The sequence below is a fragment of the Uloborus diversus genome, chromosome 9, assembly GCF_026930045.1.
Source record: "Uloborus diversus isolate 005 chromosome 9, Udiv.v.3.1, whole genome shotgun sequence".
Classification (NCBI taxonomy): domain Eukaryota; kingdom Metazoa; phylum Arthropoda; class Arachnida; order Araneae; family Uloboridae; genus Uloborus; species Uloborus diversus.
In genome coordinates, this window is record NC_072739.1 from 44,060,100 (window position 1) to 44,085,841 (window position 25,742).

The 25,742-nt window shown below is 31.6% G+C and overlaps 1 protein-coding gene across 1 annotated transcript; it reads left to right on the forward strand.

Annotated features, from left to right (window-relative positions):
- Positions 1 to 15,638: 15,638 nt before the first annotated feature.
- LOC129230188 (uncharacterized) lies at positions 15,639 to 24,336 on the forward strand. Its single transcript, XM_054864590.1, has 6 exons — positions 15,639 to 15,738; positions 17,163 to 17,302; positions 20,105 to 20,207; positions 21,595 to 21,864; positions 22,792 to 22,853; positions 24,277 to 24,336. Exons 1-6 carry the CDS (start codon positions 15,639 to 15,641, stop codon positions 24,334 to 24,336), a joined length of 735 nt encoding a protein of 244 aa, XP_054720565.1.
- Positions 24,337 to 25,742: the final 1,406 nt, after the last annotated feature.

Sequence of the window (25,742 nt, forward strand, 5' to 3'; positions counted from 1 at the left end):
TAATCAGCCGTTAGTAATTTGACCGCAGCCAGCATTTTTAACTAACTAGCATGTTGTGCCTAGCAAATATTTTATTTGTTTGCAAACACAAAATGGCAACAGTTAAAACGTTTAAATCATTTTCCAACCATTAAAACCACGCGAAATGAGTAGACGATAGTCTATTATGCTTTATCTCTCTTATTGTTTCATTAAAATAAAACTTTTTATTCGCAAAAAGAAAAAAAAAAAAATCAGCCCCCCTACACTCCATTGGAGCAATTGGCGCCAAAATTGAACCAACGCCTGTGAACTTATAGGTTCACATAAATTTCAATTTTCATCCAGAATGAAGCATTACTTCTTGAGAAATAGCACTCGCAAATGAAAACGAGAGAACGTTCGATTTCACCACCCCCTTTTCAACTATTGAAGTGAAAATAGAATCAGCTCTTATACTTCTAAGGGCTACTTGTTGATAAATTTTTCTCGTTAAAAAAAAACTTGCTTGATTCCGTTCATTATTTAGTGAGATATTTGAGCTATTGACACCAAATTTGAATCAGCAACTGAACATGATAGGGACAACATGTGGACCAAATTTTATTTGATTCCGTCTGTCACTTCCTGGGGAATAGCAAGCATGCATAACTCAAAAAATGTCCCATTGCCCCCCCCCCCTTGGAGGAATTCGCGAAAAAACCACTGAGCACAAGTTCACATAAGGGCCCATACGTGTACTAAATTTCGTTTGGTTTCATGCGGTAGTTTTTGCTGTAGAGTGGCTACAAAAAACAGGTACACACACAGACACACGGACATTTTCCAAAAATTGTCGAAATGGACTCAGCACACCTTAGAATGTTTGAATCCGTCAAAATTCGAAAATTTGCACGAATCCAATACTTTCTTCTACATAGCAGATGTAGAAGAAAGTAAAAATAAGGACATAGGAGAGGGTAATTTCTCCTAGATGCTCAGTTATAAAGCAGGTGCTTCTTTTTTTTTTTTTTTTTTTTTTGGAAGGGGAGGGGGAGGTAGCACGAATACTAACTCTGAAGTATAAATTGCTAATCTGATGTTCCAACGGTCTCAAATCCTCTACTTAGAATGAGCACTGCTCATTTAGTTTCTTATAACGAGGGTACCCAATGGGGAGGGGGGCTCATGTCACAGACTGTGCTGTAGAAAATTTTAGGGGGGTGCTTAAAAGAATAACTTTAAAAATATTTTTTCAACTTGGTGTATCCTTGTTTTTTAAAATATGTAATAGTTTCAAGACTATAAATTCGGTCACTCTTATAAACCATTACAAAAACAGTAAGAAATAAATTAGAGATTCAAAATACAGTATTGTATTCCTTATTCCATTAATATTAGAATGGAAACTAAGTATCAAACAAAAATACAATTTTTTTCTGAAAATTTTAGTAACTTAACCCTGTTTGCCTTATTTGACAGAATTTCTTATGTATAATATCTACAATACCAGCTATATTTTCGCTTAATATTTCAATACAGGAAACATTTAAAAATTAAACTTTCAAATGCCTCAAAAAACCTATAAGAATTGTTACCACCCAACTATTTAATTTCCGAAGCATTTCAATACTTTAGCTGTAACTCTAGAAACAGATGTTAAAAAAGAATGAATGAGGAGTAGAACATTTTAAAATATATTTATTGAACATACTTGGACAGAACTTAGATACACAGATTCAATCATGAAGAGTTACCACTAGAATAGTACAATAAAATTTGTAGGAAGATCTGAGCATATTATTACGAGGGTTGCTATTTATATATCTGACCTAACAATGAATAAACAAATTTTTATAATCAACATTAGTTTTATTGTTTTAAAAAATATTCTGCAAGACGACCGATACACTTTTTTTTCTCGCTTATTTTCAGGTATTCAAAAACATGCCTTTTAAAATCATCTATCACATCTTCTGGTATCATTAATCACTTGATATATTTAAAACTGCTCATGAATTTAAAAAAGTCTTTAGGTGACCAGCCAATGCTATACGAGGCTTAACCTATCAACTCAATGTTTTGACCAGTCAAAAACTCCTTTGTTTTGAGCTGATGCACTGGAGCTTGCATGGTGGTTACGTGGAGAGCTTCATCTTCTGCGATTTCTTCCAGCAAACAATTGGCCAGATATCAGTCAGAATAGACAGCCTTGTATTCCTATACCACCATTTCTACGTGACCAGTTATTGAGAAGAATGGTACAGGCATTTGCTTCGGAGTCCATCTCATACAAAACACTTTTGCTGGATTTATTCATCTTTGTAGATCAAGTCAGTTGTTGGTTTCTTTTCGGGCTTATATTATCACATATCTGTGATTTGTCACCTATATCGATGTTATATATTGCTTTTGATGTACTTTACACATTTTTTTTTTTCTAGCATTTCCCTGCACTAGTTGACATGAGCCTTCTTTTAAGGATTTTCCAGATTCTGCGGGACCCAACTCGAACAAAACTTTTTTTCCTCCAAATGTTTAGGCAATATCTTATTGATGCTTATCATATTACTGCCCATAGATGCCCCAATCTTACGGTTTGTCACACCAATATCATGCTTTATCGAAGTTCACTAGCAATATCGATTTTTTCTGGCATTATTCAAGTTTATTACCTTGCTATGGGATGGTGCTGTAACGCTTTTCATAAAGAACCATGTCAAAAACAAGTGAAAATAGTAGCACAAAAATGTTCTCAAGTAAATTTCTTTTTTTTTTTTTTTTTTTTTTTTGCCTAGGAGAAATTTTTCAACGTAATTTAAAAAACAGAAATCTCGCTTTAATGGTAAAGCTTTCTAGAGGAATTATGGTTAAAAATATAAAATTTTAGTTTAGAATAGTCAGTGATCACTTACCAATACTTATTGTAACCAAGACCAGAAATATAAGTAACAACCCTCGTATGGTGGCAGGTATGTATGTCAAGATACAATTATATATATTTTTTCCTTTAACATTTGCATTAAACTTGCTGAAACAAGAGTAATCAAAATTATATTTGCAACACACAAGCATTTCAAAATAAATAACATTGGCAGATGCAGCCAGAAAGAAAATGATTAAAGAATTACTTCTGTCTTCTTTTTTTTTGAAAAACATCAATGATTTATTTTGAAAAGCTGCATTTCCATTTTTTACAAAACAAAATCCCAAAATGGCCTGAAAATTTACAAAAGAACCAAATTCCGTTCCTCATTCAACAGATTTAGGAGAAATATAATAATTATAAGTACACTTACATGGAACATGAAAACTTTTGGTTGCATGTTTTGGCAACTAAATGTGGTACTCAAATTACATATTCAAAAATACTTTCATACACTTGTCTGCGTTTTCCAACCTGTGGTTTCTGTCATTCAATATGTGATGCACTAACATGGCTACCCAATAAAATGTTTTATGCAAATAAATAACTACACTTGCAATTTACAAAAAAAATACCTAATACAATTATTTTTCTGAAGTGGTGCAACTATCCATGATGTGCCATGGTAACCTTGTCATAAAAATGTAGTAAATTAGTTGCCTACAATTTACGTTTCCTAAAACCATACTGAAAACTAGTCTATGGATTAATAGTCTCTAAAAAATTCATTACCTTAATTTTATCAATGTTTCAAAAAATTTCAAAACCACCTAAATTAGACTCGCAGGTCTTAAATTTCCTTCATTCCCTTCAGACCCTTTCTTGAAGAGCGGTGTAATGTTAGCCAGCTTCCAGTCCTCTGTCACTGTTCCCCCCAGTTATAAGAAGCGTTGAAAATTCTTACAATAACATCCGCTAATTAATCTGCAAATTCAACTAAAACTCTTGGATAATTATTATCTGATCCCGGAGAGCTTTAGTATCTTTAATATTGTCAAATGAAGTAAAACTTCATCCCTAGAAAATACAAATCCTCAAGCTGTACCATAGCTTGTGTCTTGCTGGTGACTGTTGTGACACAATTATCGTTAAAAACACTGGAAAAAAGTTATTAAAAACATTAGCAATATCCCTATAGTCCTAATTTAAAATTCCATGCTCATCAACCAGTAGTCCAATATGACTATTTCGAACTTTCTCTGAATTAGCGTATGCAAATAACCTCTTAGGATTCCTGTCTATGTTATCTGCTAGCCTTTGCTCCAATTCTTTTCTGAATCCGTACCAAGTATTAAAATTATGCCTTAGCTTACAGCACTGGAGCCATCTACACACAGTCACCCGTTTCTTTAAACCTATGAAAAGCGGCTTGCTTGTAATTTAGAGCGTCTTTGGTTTCCCTGGATAACCACATACGCCACATTTTTGTGTTACACCTTTTCTCCTAAAGGAAACATGATCCCCAACACTTTTTGCCATTTTTTCCTTAAACTCTGTCCACTGCAGATTCATCTAGCTATTGTCGAATCCTGAAAAAAAAAACTGCTTTCAAACCCAAAGTGCCACAAAATCATCATTTCTGAAATTGAGCACAAGCCTAAAACTATCTACTTGGTCATACTTGCCAACCTTCAAAGAAAAAAAACAGGAGATTCCACTAGAGGTAGATACGTTATTCACCAGCAACATATCTTCACAACAGAATAACTAAATTATGTTTTTAAATAACATAAATACTAAATTTAAAGTGAAATTGGGTTTTTTTGCAGATGTAAGCTAATTGGTAGCAGCAAGAAAAATATACTGCAAGGAAACAAACCAAATAATAAGGAGTGAATTTGCTAAAAGTTTTGTACACTCCCTCTTCTCTCCCAAAAAAAAAAAACCCCACAAAAATGTAATTACTAAAATCTGGTAAAATCAAAAAAAAAAAAAAAATCAATATAAAACGAAAATTAAATTTAAAATAGGTAGGTGTAGGGTAGCACATGTTAAAATAACTTCAAACTTTCAATAATTGAAATATTTTCAAGATGCAAAAGGATTGAATTGTGGTGCAATTTTCGGCAAAGGACGTGCTTCGTTGAACATGCAATGTGGAAAGCTTCCAAACAATTAATTTTTGCTAAATGAGTTATTAAAAGGAAAAGTTATCATTCTCTCACATTGGTAGACGAGAAAAAGGCGCCATCTATTGAGAAGAAAATAAAACTTTTTGATTTACTGAAAAAACTAAAAACGGGAAAAAATCGTAAAAAACGGGAAATCGGGAGGTGAAAGCAAAAAACGGGAGTCTTCCGTTAAAAACAGTTGCGTTGGCAAGCATGCTTTGTGTATATAAAATTTAATCCAAAATCTAATTGTGGTCAGTATCTCCAATATGTTTCTTTACACATAACATATGAACAGAACCTTCCATGTAAAACAAAAATAGGTCCAAAATCACATCCTGGCGAGTACCCCCGAGTTACAATTGGAGAAAGTAGATCATGTTATCAATTCATGTGATGTAGGAACTTTGGAAATGATCACAGATCCATCGTTACTGACATACTCGGCACACTTGCCAATTACATTATTTGCATCAATAATAAGGAAAGTGCTTGCACTTTTTACAATGTACATATAATTTAAATTTTCATTAGGTTTTGAAGAAACTTCATATTTTTCCAAACAAAGTACAACTTTTGAAAGGCTTTGGTACAAAGCAATAAACATAATTTTACCAATTTCATCATTAGAATATGCAAAAGAATCACATGTTCTAAACTGCTTGTTGGATTTCACAGTGAATAACATATTTTTGATAGTTAAACGCTTAAAATAATATACATCTGGGTTATTTAGTAAATTATAATGTGCCATGAAATCAGCAGGTAAGTTTTCCGAACATACATCTGCAACCTGGAGAGATGGTGCTCCATACAAAATGAAATTCCCAATACGCTTAAATTTTTTGTGGAACTTTGAATTTGAATTTATATTTGAAATGAAGTTTGATACATGTGATGAAACACTATTGTTATTGCACAACTCTTGATGTAATAAAAATCTTTTTATAGCTTGGGATTTGATACCTCTAGTACCCATTATAAAGGACTGCAATGTAGAATTGAACCCTTCATAAACAAACATTGAATGGCACCAAAGTGGACCCCAATTCACAACACTAGAAGTAAAATGTAGCAAGAGATGTACATTGTAGGTCATAAAATCCTCACCATATATTACTTGAATTTCTGATACAAATTTTAAAATGAGTTCATCAGCAATTTTCAAACTATTAATACTTAAAAAATTTTGCATCAAAATGCCAACTGCACCAGCTAGTAAAGTAATGTGTTCTAAGTAAGTTGACTTTAAAATACCTTTTAAACATGGAAGGCACATATACAACAGGAAATTTTTCCACTCGCATGCCTTATACAAAGCTCTTTCAGAAATAGCTCTGGGAACTCTGCCGACATTACGAGGCAAAACAATTTTTTGCATGCGGCCGTTTATGACACTGCAAATCGCTGATGAACCAATGTAAAAATCTTTAGAGTTATTCTTACTATCAAACCAAGAAGAAACCAAATATTTTGTAACTCCCAAAAAAATCCCATGCATGTAATCGGGTGCAAAACCAGAAACAACATTGAAAAATGGGATGGGAAGTAAGGCACTTGGTCCTTTAAGTCCCAGTATGCTCTTTCCTGCAGTCATGGCATTGTGCATTAGTTTTATGGTTTCATTTTCAGGTCTATCTGGATAAACTAAAGTATCTCGATACATATATTTAACTATACCATTAACAATGAAACCAGGGTGCTTGCACCAACTGCAACCGTAATAACCATTAAATTGGGTACTATTTTGGATGCATGGCCGTGCAACAGAATCAGCACAACAACATGCCGCAAATGCTCTGATAGTATATTTCGACTCCGGTACAGAAATCCCGTTTTCAGCAAGTTTGATGGCTTCTTCCACAAAAGGCTTCAGATAGAGATCCATTTTTGGTTCCTTTTTACCGAACCACAGTCCAGCCACAAGAACATTTTTGAAGCGTATTGGTGGAGGAATTTCATTAATAGTTACCAAAATAGGCCACAAAGATCCCTTTGCATTATTGAAGACACTAAGACCATCAACTGAGAAATTATAACTGAGAAATACAGAATCAGTTTTCTTTTGTAATTTTTTGTACATTTTCCCATCATATATGTCTAAAAATGTACCATCTATGTTTTTGTTCTTGTTACACTTTTGTACATAGGGTATATTAATTGTACCATTGCGGACCATATTCTGCAGTTGTGCTTGCAACGAAATACTCATGAAAGAGGATGAATTTTGAACATTATTGGTCTGAGTCTGATGCCCACATGAACTACAAATTTTTAGTTGATCTTGATTACAAGATAAATAAGTTTGGCATCTTTCACAAAAAAAATGAGTTTTCACCATTCTATTTTCATTTAAATTAAATGTGTTCCACAATCTATATAAACTGGGACTAATAAATTGTTGTCCTAATATGATATTTAACATTTCAATTAGGCTAACTATTCCAGCATCTGATACTTGGTACCTTAAACAAAAAGCTAGAATCAAAGTTAAAATATCCATTTTACTGATGGATATTTTAATGTCATGTTTTTGATGAAGATCTTCATTATTGCCATCAGATCTTGATGTTGTAGGCACATTATCTTCCAGTCTCTGGTTCTGAAATTAGACAAGATACTTCAGCTCATGTTTTTTCAAAATAAAGTTTGTTTGCTACAATGTGAATTCTTTCAGATAAATTGATATATGTCATTGTTTTACAATCCACCTAATGTAAAATTTTATTTTAAAGATTGATATAGCATTAGTCTGAGACCTTTTACACCATAAAAGCACTCTTTTTCTCGAAAATGAAGAAATCCGATTTTGAGAGCTAAAAATATTGCAAATTTGGAAGGGACAAAACCAGTAATTGATGAAATATACAAAGTGGAAACAATTTGCAAGGCTTTAATTTTGGCGATTTAACATACACATGAAAACTTAAATTTTTCTGAGCTTTTTCTGATTCAGAAAATTAAAATCACACAAAAATAAGTGTTTTTACAGTATTCAATTAATATTTATTTTAAAAAATTGGGTGGGATATATATTTACTTGATATTTAGATTGAAAGTTTGTTTTACACTTGCAAGTATGTGGTAGGTAAGAGAGTTCTTACTAATGTTGCTTGCACTCCAATTTAAAAGTTCTGGCATTTAATTATTCATAGTAGTGTCATGTGAATATGGGTTGTGCGCGACATTAATATTTAATTCAGTTTTACATTTTCTCAACTATTTGTTATGTTTATGCTCTGCGCAATTTCATACCATATTGCATATGTTTGCAGAAAATTTCATGATTTTTTTTTTAATAAATGTATTTATTAGTTTTTACTGAAATTTAACTTTAAAAAAATATTTTTAAAAATTTTTTCTCTGATTAATGGGCAAGATATGGCTGATTATATATAATCTGCAAAGTGGCCGATTATGAGACTGATTAATTGGTGCATTCTTAGTTTTCAAGAAAAAAAAACATTTTTTTTCACAAGCAAGTCCCACTTTAGTGCTTTGTGTAAAAGAAATTAACTATGTTTGCATATGTTTCAGAACTTTTAAAAAGAAGGAAAATGTAATGAAATGAGCTAAGCTATAGTAATAACTAAAAAACAATTAATTCAACATGATTTTAATATTCTATTGTCCTGCATTTTCATGTAGACACTATACATCAAAAAAAATTTTAAATAAAAAATTTTTATTTTTAAATCTATTTAAAGAAAAAAAAAAGCATTGGAATTTAAACATTATACATATTATAGTGGAAATAATACCTTGAGAGATAAAACTGGTTTTTACCCCCCCCCCCCTCCCCAACCATTTTCATCTCCTTATTCATCATCAAAAAACTTACAACATTAATAAAAGTGAGAACTTACTTCAACTTCAGTGAGAATGCTCAGATTCTCATCAGCATCAACATCAGGAAGAAAGCTGGGCTCTTCAGTTCCACCCTGCATTTAAATTTAACCATTTTAGTGAGGTAAAGGGCTAATAATTCTAGACGTAAAAGAAATTAAAATTCTTACAGCTTCCTGCACTGTCAAAGTTAGTATTTTCATGTGGGATATTGAACATAATGAAACATTTAAAGAAAAAAAAGCATTAGAATATAAATATTGTTAATATCATAGAAAAAATGAACCATTTTGGTGAAAAACTTGATTTTGTCTGACTATTCCACTCTCAATAAGGGATTTTTTTTTTAAATGTTACAACATTGATTTAAGACTGAACTTCAACAAATACTAAAGTGACGACCAGGACAGCCTTTTCCAGTGAGCTGTTTCAACTGTTCATCACAGCTCTACTGAATTAGAAATTTGTCCTAATTTCCCCAGTTAGACTGGGATCGGAATAGCTTAAAACAATTACCCTTTACCCCTTGTCCCGATTTCCATCTAGCCCCCCATAACACCTTTCTCCCTCTGACTCTCCTTTGCTCAAGACTATACATATTAAGCATTCTAAGTCAGCCATCTCAGTCTAAATTAGAAAGCCTATTTACTAGCCTTGTGGCCCTCTTTTAAACTCTATCAAATAAATGCCATCTTTTTAAGATAACGAGAATAAAACTGAAAAGCAAACTCCAAATAAGGTCTTATCAAATTTCTATATCTATATATAAAGGCAGAAGAGCCTTCTTAGATTTGTATGAAATGAAGACTTACCTCAACTATGTCAAGATAGCTCATATCTTCAACAGCATCAACATCAAGAAGAATACTGGTCTCTTCAATTCCACCCTGCATTTAAATTTAAGTTTTAATGAGAAAAAACCTCACAAATTCTAGATCGAAGAATTCCACGGTAACGGAAGGAGTTTTTACAAAAAAAAATCAATGTTTTTATGTCTTTGAGCATAACAAGATACGTATTTTTCAGGACTTTTGTACACATCATAGTGCAATGTTAAAAAAATCAAAGCTAGGAATCTTTTGTTTGCAACTTTTTTTTAGTCAAATTTAAGAGCTGGAAGCAGAAGGATATATTTCGTCCAAAAAAATGTTCCTCCGTTACAGACTCTTAAAGTTGTATTTTTAAAAAAGTTACAAATGAAAAATTCAGAGTTTCGGCTTTTTGAGCATTGCACTATGATGTGTACAAAAATCTATGTATTAGTTACTGATTATACATCTTGTTATGCTCACAGACATAAATACATGGAGTGTTTTGTCACAAACTGTCCTTCCCTTACCGTGGAATTCACCATTTACGGAGAAAATAAAATTCCTGCAGCTTCCTAAATAATCAAAGTTAGTGTTTTCCAGTAGAACAGAAAAATATATATAAAGAAAAAAAGCATTGGAATACAAATAGTGTAAATATTATAGAGGAAATAATTGGGGGAGGGACACCAAGGACAACTATTCTCATCTCAATAAGGGTTTGTCAAAAAAAATGTTAAGGGTTGGCAAGTTTTTGCCAGGGGTGGAAAACACCATGGAAAAACTGCCACTGTTTTTTCCACCCCGCAAAAATAGGTTTTTGCCAAAGCGGCAAAAGTAGGATGGCGTAAACAACTTATGGACAGTTCTTGTTTTCTTTTGCATGTTAGTTAAAGCATAAAAAATACTTTGATAAAATTTTAATTTAATTAGCTTTATAGTTCAAAAGACATTTAAGGCTTAATTTACTTTTAAAATTATGGAACATTTTTGCTTTTAAATCTTTAAACATTAATAGAAAATTTACTATTTGTAACATCTAAGACAAATAATTAACTTATAATGCAGAGGTAATTAGCTTGTTTACTATAGCAATTATTATGGAACATTTCATATTTATATAAAGTACTACACCTTGTAATCAAGAATTCAAGATGCAACTATAAAATAAAAGAAATTGAGAAAAATGAAAAGCAAAATAAACATTTCCTTAAATGAAACATCACTTAAATGTCATCACAGTCTGTAATATCTTTATCAAAACCTATTTGTTGTTTAAGCATTGCATAGCAATAAACTAGTTTCGTAAGGGTAGCAACTAACAAACGGTTTTGTATTTTGGCTTGTACAAAAATTTGAGAAATATCTCTCCATTGCAGCAGAACTTGCAGGACACATTTGAAGGGTTGCAACTAGAATCTTTGAATACTCTATATGGATTTCTAGCAGAAATCTTTTTGATATAATAAGTAAATATTTTTCTATATTAAATTAAATATCCTATCTCAAAATTAAATAGCTTAAAATTTTAAACTTGACGTAGAATGACCCAGTGAAAATGAAACCCAGTGTTTTTCCGCAACTATTCCGATCTCAATAAAGGCTTATCAAAAAAGTATAACAAAACAGAATAAAGATAGAACTTACCTCGACTTTGGTAAGCATGGTCATATCTTCAATAGCACCGTTAGGGAAAATGTTGATATCTTCACAAGAATCAGCATTAGTCACTTCGATAGAGTTGGCGACACTGGTGGATGTTCCCCCAACTTGAATAGGCAAAATGCAATGACGTTTCAAACTCTTACGATATCGGGTTGTTCGAGGGAATTCTCTTAGTTTTGGATCACAGTCCGGCTCCAAATATCGTTTATAATGCTGCGGTCCAATGCTTGACATATTTAATGAGAGCTTATGCTTACGCTTATCCGATGTATTTTTATTATTAACTCCAGATATTATTAATAGATAAACACTGTATATATACAAATTTTTCAAAAGCAACTTTAAAGCACATAGGAGAAATGGAAACCCTACATCAAGTTAAATGCGAAAATTAAAAACACTTGACTCAATCATAAGGCTCTTCACAAGCGACAAAGCTCAAGGCTTAAGACTTTTAACAAAGGATTTTAACTTTTAAAAGGCGGTCAAATTCAAGCTAAACAGACACGGGCGCTATGTCTCTCCTCTTCGTTACGCCCGAAATACCAAACACTGCAACTCGACGAGCTCTCCCTGTAGTGACCGAAAAAAAAATCACGTCACAGTCAAAGACGTCTGTTCATGCTAGCATCTGAGCTGCCGTCATTATTTGTCATGTGACCAATCAACCGGTAACTCACCGGTAGACCAACGAACACACCCTGGTTGCTTTCGACGTGCAACTGGTAGCTCACCGATTAAAATAAAACCTTCTATTCGTTGAGCATGGTCGGTAGCGACCGGTAAGTTAATCACGTGACATAAAATGGAGTCGGCTAATGCTAAAGCATTGAAAGTGACGTCATTATTTTAACCGGTGAGCTACCGGTCGCTAATCGAATATAATCCCTGTGATAAAGAGCACATGTAGACATTAAAAAGAAAAATATATTTTAAATTTGGGTGATCGTGGGTGAGTGCAAGACATTAGGCACCATCACCCGAGAGTAGCAGGGGCGGACGTCCCAGAACAGGTGACGCACCGGAAGGTACTCTCTGTTGCAGACTCCACGGAGTGTCTAAAAAAGGGACTACACGACATCTGAGGTCCATAAAGAAAAAAAAACAATTTGTCATGTTAAAAATATATATATATATATATATATATATATATATATATATATATATAAAATAAATTTGAATTCTGAAATTTTGAATACAAATTATGCTTTTCGCAATCACGAACTGCGACAGGACTCTACTCATTGGTGGAATTCTTTCTAGATACGGCTCTGTGCTGTGTGTGCTTGTGTGTGAATGTAATATTTTAACCAAGAATCTTTTAGTAACAGACTAATCTAATCTTCGCGAAACAATATTTGAGGGTTGGTGGTAGTCAGCAAATGGAGGGTTGGACCCCTTAGCTATTTAAAAATAATAATAATTTTTACTGGGTTTAGGTCCAAAAAAACTCGGTTTAGGTCCAACCAAAAAGCACTCAACTTATGACCATTTCTTTCTGCATAGACATTTTTTATTTAGGTCATTAATAGGTCATTTCTGATTGATTCGTATTTTTGGAAATGCGGTAGAATGTTTTTTTACTTATTGACCTATTTTTTATTTATTTATTTATTTTATTTTATTTATTTCTCTTTTTATTTGCTGTTTTAATATATGTATTTCTCAAGTTCTAAGAAGACTTACAGAATTGGATAATAGCTCGTATTGAAGTAAGTGCATGCACTTTTTAGCATGAAACTTGAATACTTTACAAGACTCTTTTCCCGCAAAACATAAAAATTTAATAATATTTAAGATAGTATTTTTTGAAAGAGTAATTAAAGTTTTAAAATAAATAAATCCAAAAATTTTCAGAATGGGGCTATGGAGGATCAGCATCAGTTACAGCAAATTATGCACGCTTTTTTTTTTCTTCAAACTTTTATTTAAAATGTTTTACAAGTTTTATGGGAAGCATGAGCTCCGGTACTAATGCTAAAATCCTATGGCTTTTAATTCTGGTTTTTGTCCCCCCCCCCCCCCCCGCTTCCTGTTTTAAGTCCTAATCGCCGCCCCTGATTTCAAATCCCGTGGCTTTTAAAAATAAAATTTAGTTATTTAAACAAAGACAAATAAGAAAAAGTAGGGAAACATGGCATGGAGCAAAGTGAAACAGCGGGTTGGAAAAAAAGATAATTAAAAAAAATTAGTATTCATAGTGTAATATTTTGTTGGAAGGCGAAAATTATTTTTGGTACTGTAAAATGATCAAGTTCTTATTATTAACATTTTAAGTATTAATTAAGGCCTCTTAATATTCAATGCGGTTTTAATTTAGTTAATATAAAATTCATTTGTGTTTCAAATAAACTGTACAATTAGTCAAGTACATGCAGGGTAAAGTGAAATAGTTTGCTTCATTTACTCATTCAATCATTTAATATAAATCACTTACGTTTTCAATTATTAATTAATTCATTTATATTCCTTCATGTAGCAATTCCCTTATTTATTCATTCATTCACTTGTTTTCATATTCATTCATTCTTTTACTCGCTAATTTATTTTTCTTAATATTTTAGTCGATTTATTCATTTAATGTATTCGTTTATTGTTTTATTGTGTTTTCATTTCTTCATTCAGCCTTTTATCTACCGACTCTTTTGATCAACAATATGTTTTATAATCAAATAGAAACTATTTAATTCGAAAAATATTTTATTTTTCACTTTGCCACATGAAAAAAAAGAGAAAGAACATTTTCCACTTTTTTTTGAAGATTCATATTTACCATAAAAAATAAAAAATGTTGTTCAACGCAAGTTTTATAAAAAAAAAAAAAAAAAAAAAAAAAAAAAAAAACAATGTTCTTTCATTGGGTACTTGAATTTTCAAAAAAAATTTCCGATTTGTTCATTCTGAAAAAACGCAGTCTTCTTTACCATTTCACTTTGTCCCATATTCCCCTACTTATAAAAAGCTATATGTCATTACGCAAATTATTAATCTCACGCCTATGTGTACATGTGAGCGCAGGCTGGAAATTGTTAGGTGCACTTTCAACCCCATGGATTTTAAAAATTAAATAAAATTGATTAAAAAAAATAACATTCGTTATCACTTTTTTAATATTTTAGATAATTACTAACATTATTTAAGTAATTTTTTAATCATTTTTAGCAAAATAAATAAATTAATTAATTAATTTAAAAAATATCACGATAAATTCGAAAGCAAAAAAAGTTATATGCATTAAGTAACTTCAACAAAAATGAAAATACATCTTGGGATTGACTTTGAAATTTAATTCATTTAAAAATATGCAAATAAAAAAAAATCTGTTTGCAAGTTTTCTTTTAGTATATCTTTTTAATTTCGAGTTCACCCTCTGCGTATGTATTTGCCGGCTCCAGGGTCGGACTTGCAAGTTTCCATGCCCAGGGCACTTTCAAATTTTCCTGCCCTGTTTGAATGTGATTATACCGTGTATTATTATACCACATTTGAAGTAAATTAATGCGTAACACTTCTTTACTTTAAAATAGATTATTTGGCTTTTTGGGTGTTCAAAACCATTTCAAAAGAGCCTCATGAGAATTTCTTTTAAATAATATATATATTCATTTATTATTTTTTTTTTTTGGGGGGGGGGAGGGGGGGGGCATTTTTTACTTTTTCGAGTCCCTAATGAAATTACCATGGAAGTTACATCTGTAGCAGGCTCTGGCTGTGACACTGAACCCTTCAGTGTCCCACTCTGAAAATATTTTTATGCGCATAATAAAACACTTTTTTTTATTTTTTTTAAGTCTTCCTAAATGCACTTCGCTCTCAAAAGATTTAAATTTTTAAATTGAAAGTTTTGGTTAAAAAAGAATTTTTTTTGCCGGAAGAATAATAAAGGGATTCCTAATAAATTTGAAAAAAAAAAAAAAATTATTCATCAATCACAAATGACAGAATTTTTTAAAAGATGTAAAATTAAAGTTTCATGAAAATCTGAGATGACTAGAAGTTCGAAAGCCTTCTTGGATCAACAACTGCAACCGTATTTCTTAGAGAGTCCGCGTGGTGCTGTTCGGTGCGTTGATTTGCTTTCGATTATCAAATCAAGTGCTCCATCAAGTTAAAAGCTGACTTATATCCTTAAAGCTTTTTTTTTCTTACAGTTTCCTAGTCATGTTTGCTTACGTTTGTTACTTAATGGACAGACAGTTAGCAAAGGTGCCCGTGGGGTACATTAAAAATTTTGATCCGGCCTCGTATGATCTGAACAAGTCTTTCAAAGTTTTTTGGAGCAGGTCAGTTCACGCAATACAAGATGAAAAAGATGATAGTAGTATGAAAAAACTGGCATCTTTACAAGATCCTCCTCCCAAAGCTTTGTGGAATTCAGATGAAGGAGAAGGATACTACCATGCCAACATTATACACTTGGAAGGTAAATAACCTTACGATCGACCATAGATTTAAAAAAAAAAAGGCACAGCTGGAATACATAATTTTTTTTCACAGTATTCTCAAAGATCATGGTTCTTATTTTAAAAAAATCAAGAAAACCGAATTTTCATCAAATTCAGATGTTACTGATTTACGAAAACCATAGTAAATTATTTTCTTCATTTTTAGCAGGGTTCGAAAATATTAGCAATGAAAATATTAGCATTTAATGCAAATAACATTATTAAACCCCTGTTTTGCGGACAAAATAAATTGTCCCGTTAGTGTCCGCATTCGAGGGTTTTCACTATATCAGATATTTTGATATTTATCCCATTTTTTCAATCGGCACAAACTGGTCTTCAAAACAGTAAAAGCATCCTCGAATCACTCTTGATTTTCTTGCATTATTACAATATAAGGTTTCTAATATTTCATTTTACATTTTAATGAAGTTTATTTAGCGTTAGCTGTTTCACTCTTTTTCTTCTGTATTTTCAAAATAAATATGATATATATCAGTGAACCTCGATTTTAAGTTAAAAAAAACCTGATTTTAAGCTTAAGATGCACTAACTTGAAATGAATAAAATTATAATTGCTACTCAAAAAGGAATTATAAACTTACAGCTTTTATCTCTAATAGTCATGGGGCATGGCACTTGCCCTCCTTCAAAGTGAACTTGCTTCAAGCCCTGTATTTTCTAAGTTCAAAATGAAGGGGAAATGGTGAAATTTGATGGATTGATTTATATGCAAAAAGAAAGAAAAATTAGCTTCACAAGTGCATGTTTCATAGTTATCTCATGCCATGTTTTCATTAAAATTAAAATGTAGCATCGAATGGAAAAAGGGGGCCTACAATGTCACCATCTGTCTTGATTTTTGAGGCCCTCTCCTGATGTTTTTTTAATAGGCTCACTTAGACGGTAACTGTTTATATTAAGGAAAAAATAATCTTTATGAGTACCTGTGCACCTACTTTTTTCCCAAGTTCACCTATCACCACACATTAAAAATAGTAACCTGTATTGCTTTGGTGGCTGAAAATTCAATGGGTTAATAGTATGATAGGTGCAAAGAGTTATATTAACATTTACACTTTTGGTTCTACATATATTATGAGTGTAGTGACACTTTTACCTATTATTAACAGTTAATAAAGGAGATAAAAATTTCACTTTGAAGTAAGGACTTAACAAGGAAAAACCCTGCTCCACTATTACACCAATGGCACTTAGATAATCTAAAGTTTCCAAAGCTATTGTATTGTGTTACTGATTTTTATAACTGCAGTTGCTTTTAGATTTGGTAATTTATTGTGGGGAGGAGGCATTAAAATTCAGTAGTGCCAAAACAAATCTAACATTCTATACAGTTATTAGATTATCTGGAAAAGAGATGAGGTTTGTTTTTTTCTTTCAGATTCATTGGATGCCCTCATTACAAGTTTAAGGACAAAAAGAGCTTCAATGCCATCCATGAATTTGTACCAAGACCAATTATCGAGTAGCAATGCTGAAGAGGAATCAACTCAAGTTGAGAAATCTTTAAAGAAACAAGAAGTTAGCATTTATTCTTTTTGTTACAAATTTTTAATAATGATTTAAAGTAAGGGTTATTTTCCATTGTAACAAAATTTAGTTTCTTGTCTGGGTGTCTAGTACTTACATTCTTCAATCAGCAAATGTTATCAAAACTCCTCATTCCTTGATCATTACCAAAGGAATAATAGTTTCCCAAATGGTACTTTGGCCAAGCATCGAGTATCAATTCTGTTTTAAAATCGAGAAACATTGACATTAGTGTAATATTCTCTGGTTGTAATTTGGAGTAGAGAAACTAATCTGTTTAAAAAATTAAATGTACTTTGACATTGACTTGTGGACTTATTGAAGCTTTAAGATTAAACAAAAGTAATAATAATAATAAAAAAAATCTTTAAAATAATAATGAAAATGTTAAATTTAATTTTTTTAGGGTTGGTTTTGATTCTAGAAATCTGCTAGTCACAAATAGTTTTTGCATTTAATCAAAAGTCATTGCAGTATGGTAAACCTTCAAATTGATTAACTTAACTAAATTTTCTTTTGAACTTTGAAAAAAAATTAATTAAAGTTATAAAAATTGTTAGGAAGAGATGAGGCTTGTAGGACTGGTCCCAATTATTTTAATACTATTTAATCTTTTTTTATTTTCTGACCAACAAATAACACCTATGGTTCTGTAAATCCTATAATGAAATTATATCGTACAGTTACAAGGAACAAATTTTATTTCAGAAAGTTGTTTCAATAGTGCTGAGTAATTTTCACACAAACTTTATTGTTTTAATGGTTTTTATAAAGATAGCAGAAACCTCTTAGAGTAAGCCTTTTTTTAGTTCACAATGGTTTACAATGTTTTTCTTAAAAAAAAAAAACATGTTTATATGCTATTTTTCTCACTAAAACTAAATATATCCGCAGGGCCTGATAAATGCATAGTCCTACAGTTCTGAGGACCTGGGCACCAACATTTTACCAGGCCCTATGGTTCTCAAATACAGATCTCATATAGTTCTCAAATACAAATCTCATTTTCACATGTATGTTGCAAAATTATTCCCATTGAATTTAATTCATGATTTAAAGTTCATTATTTTCAATAAGTTCGTCAGGTACATATTCTTTATATTTTACTGTCTTCACTTAGAAATTTCTGAAGCAATAGCCAGGGCGGATAGAGAAAAATCTTTTGAAGGGGACCCGGGAAGTTAAGCCCCCCCCCCCCCCCCATAATGTTTCATAAAAATGTTGTCATGACTTTATTTTTAAATGTTTTTTTAGGATTCCTTAAGACCAATGAATATAAGCCAATTAAATACTAAACTCTTTATATGTATTTGTATAATGTCATCTAGATGCTATACAATGATCGGCTTTAAATAGGAACATTGTCATTTTGATTATAGCACGAGGGCAAGGTTATTAAATAAACCCATACCTCATTTGAATTTTTACAAATTAATTTGCATTTTAACTATAAAATATTACAGTAGGCGTCGCTTAATGTGAGCACGGTTAATGTTATCAGCATCACTAAGTCCCAGAACATTTGTATATTAACCCGTGTTAAAAAAGTTGGATATTGTAATCAGTGCCTTCGCTTATTGTTATCACTTTTTCATAAATTTTCAATTTTTTTTCCTCTTTTTGTTCCTCAATCTAAAGAAATACAAAGGCAAACCCTGACAGTAGCTTCTAGAAAAAGAAGTTCCTTTCTCATCGGTAAAACGGGTTTCCTTTTTCCTGCTCAGTTACATTAAAAACTTCACTTTTAAACGATCAAACATTTTAGACTTGGAGAAAAATTGCAATAATTTAACTGTCTAGAAAAAAGTTCACATTTTAAAACGCATTGACAATTGGGCCGTGATGAATCAAAGATGCTGTAGAATAAGTAAAAATTTCTCAGCCATTACTTAGTGTTGCTAAAAAATTGGTGATGAGATTAAAAACAAAATGAAAATTTAATTAAGTGAAACCGAGCTGGAGAAAATTGTAAAGTTGAATCTGCTTTGAAATTGTGATTTACAAATGTCAGGGAAAAAGGATGCACGAGTAAAAAGTTGGTTAATCAGCCAAAAATCAGATTTTACTCTTAAAAGGGAAAAAGACTTTATAGTATCGGACGGACAGTTAAGTCGATGAAATAAAAAGCACTATAAGATCGTGCTAATTTAGTAATTTATAATTTATATCTGCATTTAGTTGAGTTATTGTAATTTCCATTTGCAGTTGCAAAAATAAATGCTTCTTGATTGAAAAAGTCATGATTTTGTGGGTCCTGGATTCTTTCCGGTTATTGTTATCAATCCGTTATTGATATCGAACTATGTTTGTCCCAAAGTGATCACATTAAGCGGCGCCTACTGTATATGATTAAGAAAATCATAGCTTCATTACATATAAGTTTTATTGAAGAATTCGGTCCGTCATTCTTGTTTTTTCATATTTTTCTCGTAAGCTATATGGATCGTACAAGATTTTATATACTCCCAATGAAGAATCTGGCTGTGCTTAGTCTATGCAGTCGTTTCGGAACACCTTTATACTAACACATATGTATTTCAATACATGTAACTTTAAGATAGAGAAAGCAACTTTCTGTTTACAATCTGATAACTAACAAAATAATAGAAATAATCTCACAAAAAAATTCCTTGAATTCTTTACAAAAATCGTATGCTTTAAAAAATTAATGGAATGATAATTAGAATAGTTTGGTTAATTTTTGATTCTTTGAACAAAGATGGCTATACTAGCTAATTCCAGAAAAAAAAGAAAATCCACTAAAACACACTTTGTAATTTATTTGCTTTTTAGGAAGCTGATTTGAAGAAGTCAGAACTGTTAGGAAAGAGAAAACGTGCGGAAGAAGTGTTCCAAGCAGCAAAGTCATCTCGAAAACAAGCTTTTCGAAACTTAAGTAAGTACCTAAATACAGTAAAACCCCTCGAATGCGGACACTAACAGGACAAATTGTTTTGTCCATAATAGAGGGGTGTCCGCAGGAGAAAAGTTTAATAATGATATTTGCCTTGAAATGATGAATTAAAAATTGTCCGCATAAGAGGGGTGTCTGTTAGGAAGCGTTTCACTGTATCAGTAATACAAAAAAAGAAAGGCAAATATTAAAACAGTTAAAAAAAGTATCTATGATACTGTGGGAAGGAAATCAAGTTTTCTGCAATTATTTTCCAATGTAGTTTCCACTCTGAAAAATTTAAAAATTGCTAACATAAAATAATACTATTAAGAAAATTTGTTGATGTTTTTTTTCCTTTAAATATTTATATGTTCAGTATTCTGCTTGAAAATGTGTACTTAAGCCAGGAGTCGCGAAGCATTTTTCAAGAGGTTGCTAAATTATTTCTGCATTTAAAAAATACCATTTGATAGTTTAAAAATTAAAATAGAAAAGAGAAAAATAGAATTACTTGAGGGTAGTATTAATTGAATACTTTTGCGCAATAGTAAATCCAGGAGAAGGGCTAAGGGGCTGCAGCAACCCCATCTCACGCCAGAGCACTCGATTCCCCAACATCCTCTAAGATTACTTTAAACTTAGGTTTTTAGAACTTAATTTCGAGTAGTTTCTGTGAGAGATTCTTTAAACCCCACTTTTTATCTAACAGAGTGATCAAAATTAGCCAACAGTTGGTGGTCCCATGGACCACTGATTTTTTTTTTTTTTTTCTGGTGGTCTGAGGCAGTTTTCATTGGTCTAGGACCAGTGGACCAGCAGTAATTTCTAACGCTGTTATATAAATATATATATCATACACAGGGTGTCGCAGGTTGTTTAGTTAGTGAAAAGGGGGTCGCAAGGAGAAAAAGGTTGGAGCACTTGACTTAAGCTGCAATTTCCCTGTAAATCATTATTTGTTACTCAGCTCACTGATACTATAAATGTATAGGCAAATATTCATTTCAATCAAGCGAAAAGATTCCAAGTTCAAATTTTAGTAAATCTTCATGTACGGTGTTTGTAGTACACACAAATGCACATAATAGCACAAAGAGGGGGGGGGGGATTTGGGAATATAAAGAAAAGCTGAATTTGTCAACACTTTTTCAATTTACAAAGTTTAAAATAAATTTATTGTCTAATTAGTGATTTAATTTCAATAGCTTTTTGGTAGTTTGAACCATTTAGTAGTTATGAAACAGAAAGCTAATTTTTTCAATCATTAAAAGTTTATTTGCAAAAATTATGTTCATAATTTTTCTAAAATATTTTTTAGGAATGTATGGTGTATCATGCTTACTTTTAATTATTTTACTATAAAATTGCATTGTTTTGAAATTTTCAGACTTAAAATATGATGATGACATCACAGATAGTGATGATGATGACCCGGAAGTGATTCCGAAGAGAGAGTACGACCAGCTAAAAGCTGCATACAATTTTTCGGAGAAGGAGAACGAAAGGCTTGAAGGGAAGTTGGGTAAACTTCAAGAAGAGGTGGAAAGCCTGAAGAGACAATGTTCTACTCTTCAGGAGGAATGTGGGGAGGTTCGAAAGCTCAGACAATTAAATATGGAGCTTCAAGAGAAGTTTTTAAAATCTCCAGTTTCTCAAGGTAAGTTTAATTTTTGTTTATTTTTTTGGTTATTGAGCACTTTATTTAAAAAATAAAACATAAATATTGTTAAAGGAGTTTACTCAATTTTCATGTCAGTCGGAGATCTCATGCCTGGGTTTTTCCCACCCGAATGTTTTCTGGTTTTGATACTAATTTTTTTCCCCGCTCAAATGCTTCATTATCTGTAATTTTTCAAGTACAGTGAATATCGGGTAATGGAATCAGTTGCCTCTAAAACAGAACCAAATACAGCTGTAACATTAAAAATCTGTCAGATATTTGAATCAAACGCGCCGCTTAAACAAATCAAGAGTCGTTGACTAACTATTTCCCACAACTACGTAGTACAGTAGTACAGGTGTCCCCGTCCTTTTTGCACCTTAAAGCATTCTTTAATGCGGGTAGATGGCAGGCACCAGTTTTGTGTTCCTCCTCTCCCCCAAGAGGAATTTTTTGTTGTTGGATCAAGTAACAGTCGCAAAAAAGCATTGTATTAGAGAAATATAAAACACATACAAATTACTGTTTATATTCCTTAATATAATAATACTAAAAAATGTATTTTGTAGCATTTTATTAAAAACTAAAATGTTTTTTATCATGGCCTCCAATGGGCACATGTAAAACGAACTAAAGGCATAGAGTTGGAGACCCGTGGCGTAGTACATTAGTCTTTTTGTGCCTGTTTAGTAAAATTATTAATTTTAAGGTAAAATTGTTTTTATTGTACATTAAATGCTATATTTAAGTAGTAATATCAAGATTCAGTGAAATCGTCTTGGTAAAGTTTGACAAAAATCCACCTGAGTGGGAATAAAAATTCAATATTCAGCATTATAACGGTTTTCTCATCTAAACTGTTTTTATTTTACTACTTTTAAAATCTTATCTTTTATGATTTTCAAATTATGGTTCATCTTACAGGAGAAGACTTGTATGCAACGGGCGGCTCTATAGATGGTGACAGAGAGAGTGAGATAACGGAGGTATGAAAGAAATAGTACTGAATTAATTAAAAAAATACTTTAATATTTAGGTGTAGAGATACTGGTTTCTTAAGCAAACTTTTTTACCTTATGCATTCACATTCTCATCATTTCCTGGACATGTTTACACCATTCAAATTGAATACATAAAAATTGCATTACATGTTAATTCTTATCTTGATGCATTTAGTGCAAAAACATTCTTAAAAGAATAAATTCTTTATAAGTTAGTGCTATTGCTCTGTAATTTGTGTACTCAAGACTAAATAAACATTTGTTTACTTAACCTAAGTGCACTTAATATTATGAATGACAAGAGTATTGAAATTTAGCTTTGATTTGCTCAAAATCCTAATGAAATCTGGAGTAAGTAATAGAGACTGTCCTGTTATCTTACTGCAGTTAATTCCCGTTAGAACATATACCAACATGTTGAAATTTCCATTCTATTGTGATGAAATTCCCTTTATAATTTGAAAAACTAAAAAAAACACGCTTTCGTAGCAAAATGAACTAAAAAGTGAAAAATAATCTTTGGATGATAGTAGTTGACCAATCACTTAATTTTAATGTAATACAAAAAACCGTGGGATGTTGTCTATTTACATTTTTGCATGACAATAAGTGGAAGAAATTCAAGATGGCTGATAAGAAGCCCCCCCCCCCCACGCTTTTTTGTATTACATTAAAATTAAGTGATTGGTCAACTACTATCATCCAAAGATTATTTTTCACTTTTTAGTTCATTTTGCTACGAAAGCGTGTTTTTTTAGTTTTTCAAACTGTTATTTTATTTTCTTCTTTTTAGTTTAACTTGTTTTTCGAAAACATATTTATTTCAACATTGTCTAATCCAGCTAATCCATCTCACTCATCGATTATGTGTGCGGAAATCATATTTATATTACTTTGAAAATGTGAGAACATTTGAATAAAAGTTTTGTTCAACAATTGTCTGATCAGCAATGAATTTCCAATTAAAGGCTCGCCTAAATTTTGGCATGAAATTAGTTTAAAACAATTATATTTCATGTTCTAATTACCTTGGAACATTGGAACAAATTTTGTCTGATGCAGAAAAATTAAAGGTTTTTGTAGATATTTTTAAATAATTTTTGAGAGCATTTTGTAATGTATTTTTTAAAATTTTTCCTCTTTTACATTGTTGAATTTATGCCAAAATATTGATTAAAACTGGAATAAACTAACAGTTAAAAGAGTTAATTAATTAATTTGATTATAGAATATTGCATTGTCATCGGGTCTGAGGTCGCGCGCCAAATTTTAAAAGAATCCGATCGCAGGAAGTGGGCGAAATTTGAGTTGCAAGATTCCGTTACAAGATACATACATACATACAGGTGAAGCTAATAAAAGAGTGTTAAAAATAAAATTTGTGATTGTCCATTTCACTTTATTTCAGTGTTGCAGGCTCTACATTTCTCAAAGTTTCAACATCAACATTTATTACATCAAAGTATAAAAATTAATTCTTATTTTGCCAGTCTAGAAGCCCTACAAACACACAAACCAAAATAAAGAGCTAATTGAACTGTAAATTAAATAATTTGCACAAAAAGTAGTCATAATGTGGACTCGAGTCAGACTAATACACTACAAATAAAGAAATAAAAAAATTTTGGAGCACAGTGAAATGCTTCATGTTGCAAACTCTAAAATTTATGTGACCAAAAAATTTAGCATTAAATGCGGTTTACAAGAAGAAAAAGTACAAATTCACAACAAGTGCACTTTGTAAAAGCTTAGTTTATAATCTCATTAGGACACTCTTTTTAAAAAAACAAAAGAAAATTGGCTCAATTCTTCTTATAAATAAAATAAAAAAACTCAAAATATTTTTATTACTTAGTGGCGGAATTCTAAACGTAAGTTTCCGCTTAAACTGCAACAAATTCAGCTGTAAAGAAAACATATCAGCTTTGGACACTCTTTAGAAAAGAAAATGCTTTTTATTAAAAAAAGAAATAAGTTGATTTTTTTTCTATGCTATTAAATGCTACGTCGTAAAGCAGCTTCAAAAAATATAATTTTTCTGGAGACAAAGGGAATAACATGGCACAAAGTAATAAGGGGTTTATTGTATTATGTGTGTTATTTATTTTATTTGTATTTCTATTCTTAGAAAATCTGTTAGAACAATAAGTGATTTTATGCAGTTTTAATGTAGTCTAAACTAAATGTTCTTTACAGGTACAGCTAGGAGCAGGGATTTCTGTAGATAAAAAGATTTATCGAGAAATACTGGAGCTAGACCATGTGAGAAAATTTACGAAGAGTCTGGCTGTTGCCATTTGGGGGAGTGCAGTCCTTGCTGGCCGGTCTGTAAAGGGAAAGGCATGCCGAAACAAAAATGGACCAAAAAAAATAGATAAAGCCTGCATTCCTTCAGACTCGTGTCAGCAGGAAGCTAAGCCTCCCCTGACTCCTGAAAAATTACCTGTTGTTTCAGGTACGGTCACTAACTGGAAATTAATTCATCATCGATTAAGTTGAGCTATTTTCATAGATTAGTAGTGGTGTGCAAGAACTGCATGTGTGTGTAGTTTATTTCCCAATAATTAATTATGATATATATTATGTCTAAAATGTTTCATTTTCTCCTTTGTTCATTATATTAAGTAATACAAATGCAATGGTTGCTAAGGGTGCTGTTTCATGTTTATAAGGCTCTATGTAAAAAAAAAATACCTATTTAAATTATCGTAAGTAAGTTTTATGCGCTCTAATTAGGAAAATATTTGGTTTATCTATTCAGAATGCTACTTAGTAGAAATTTAGTTATCGCCGCAAAGTCTGGAACGATATAACCGCAATAAACGAGGGCTGACTGTACTAACATATTCATGAATGGTTATCGATGCACCCATT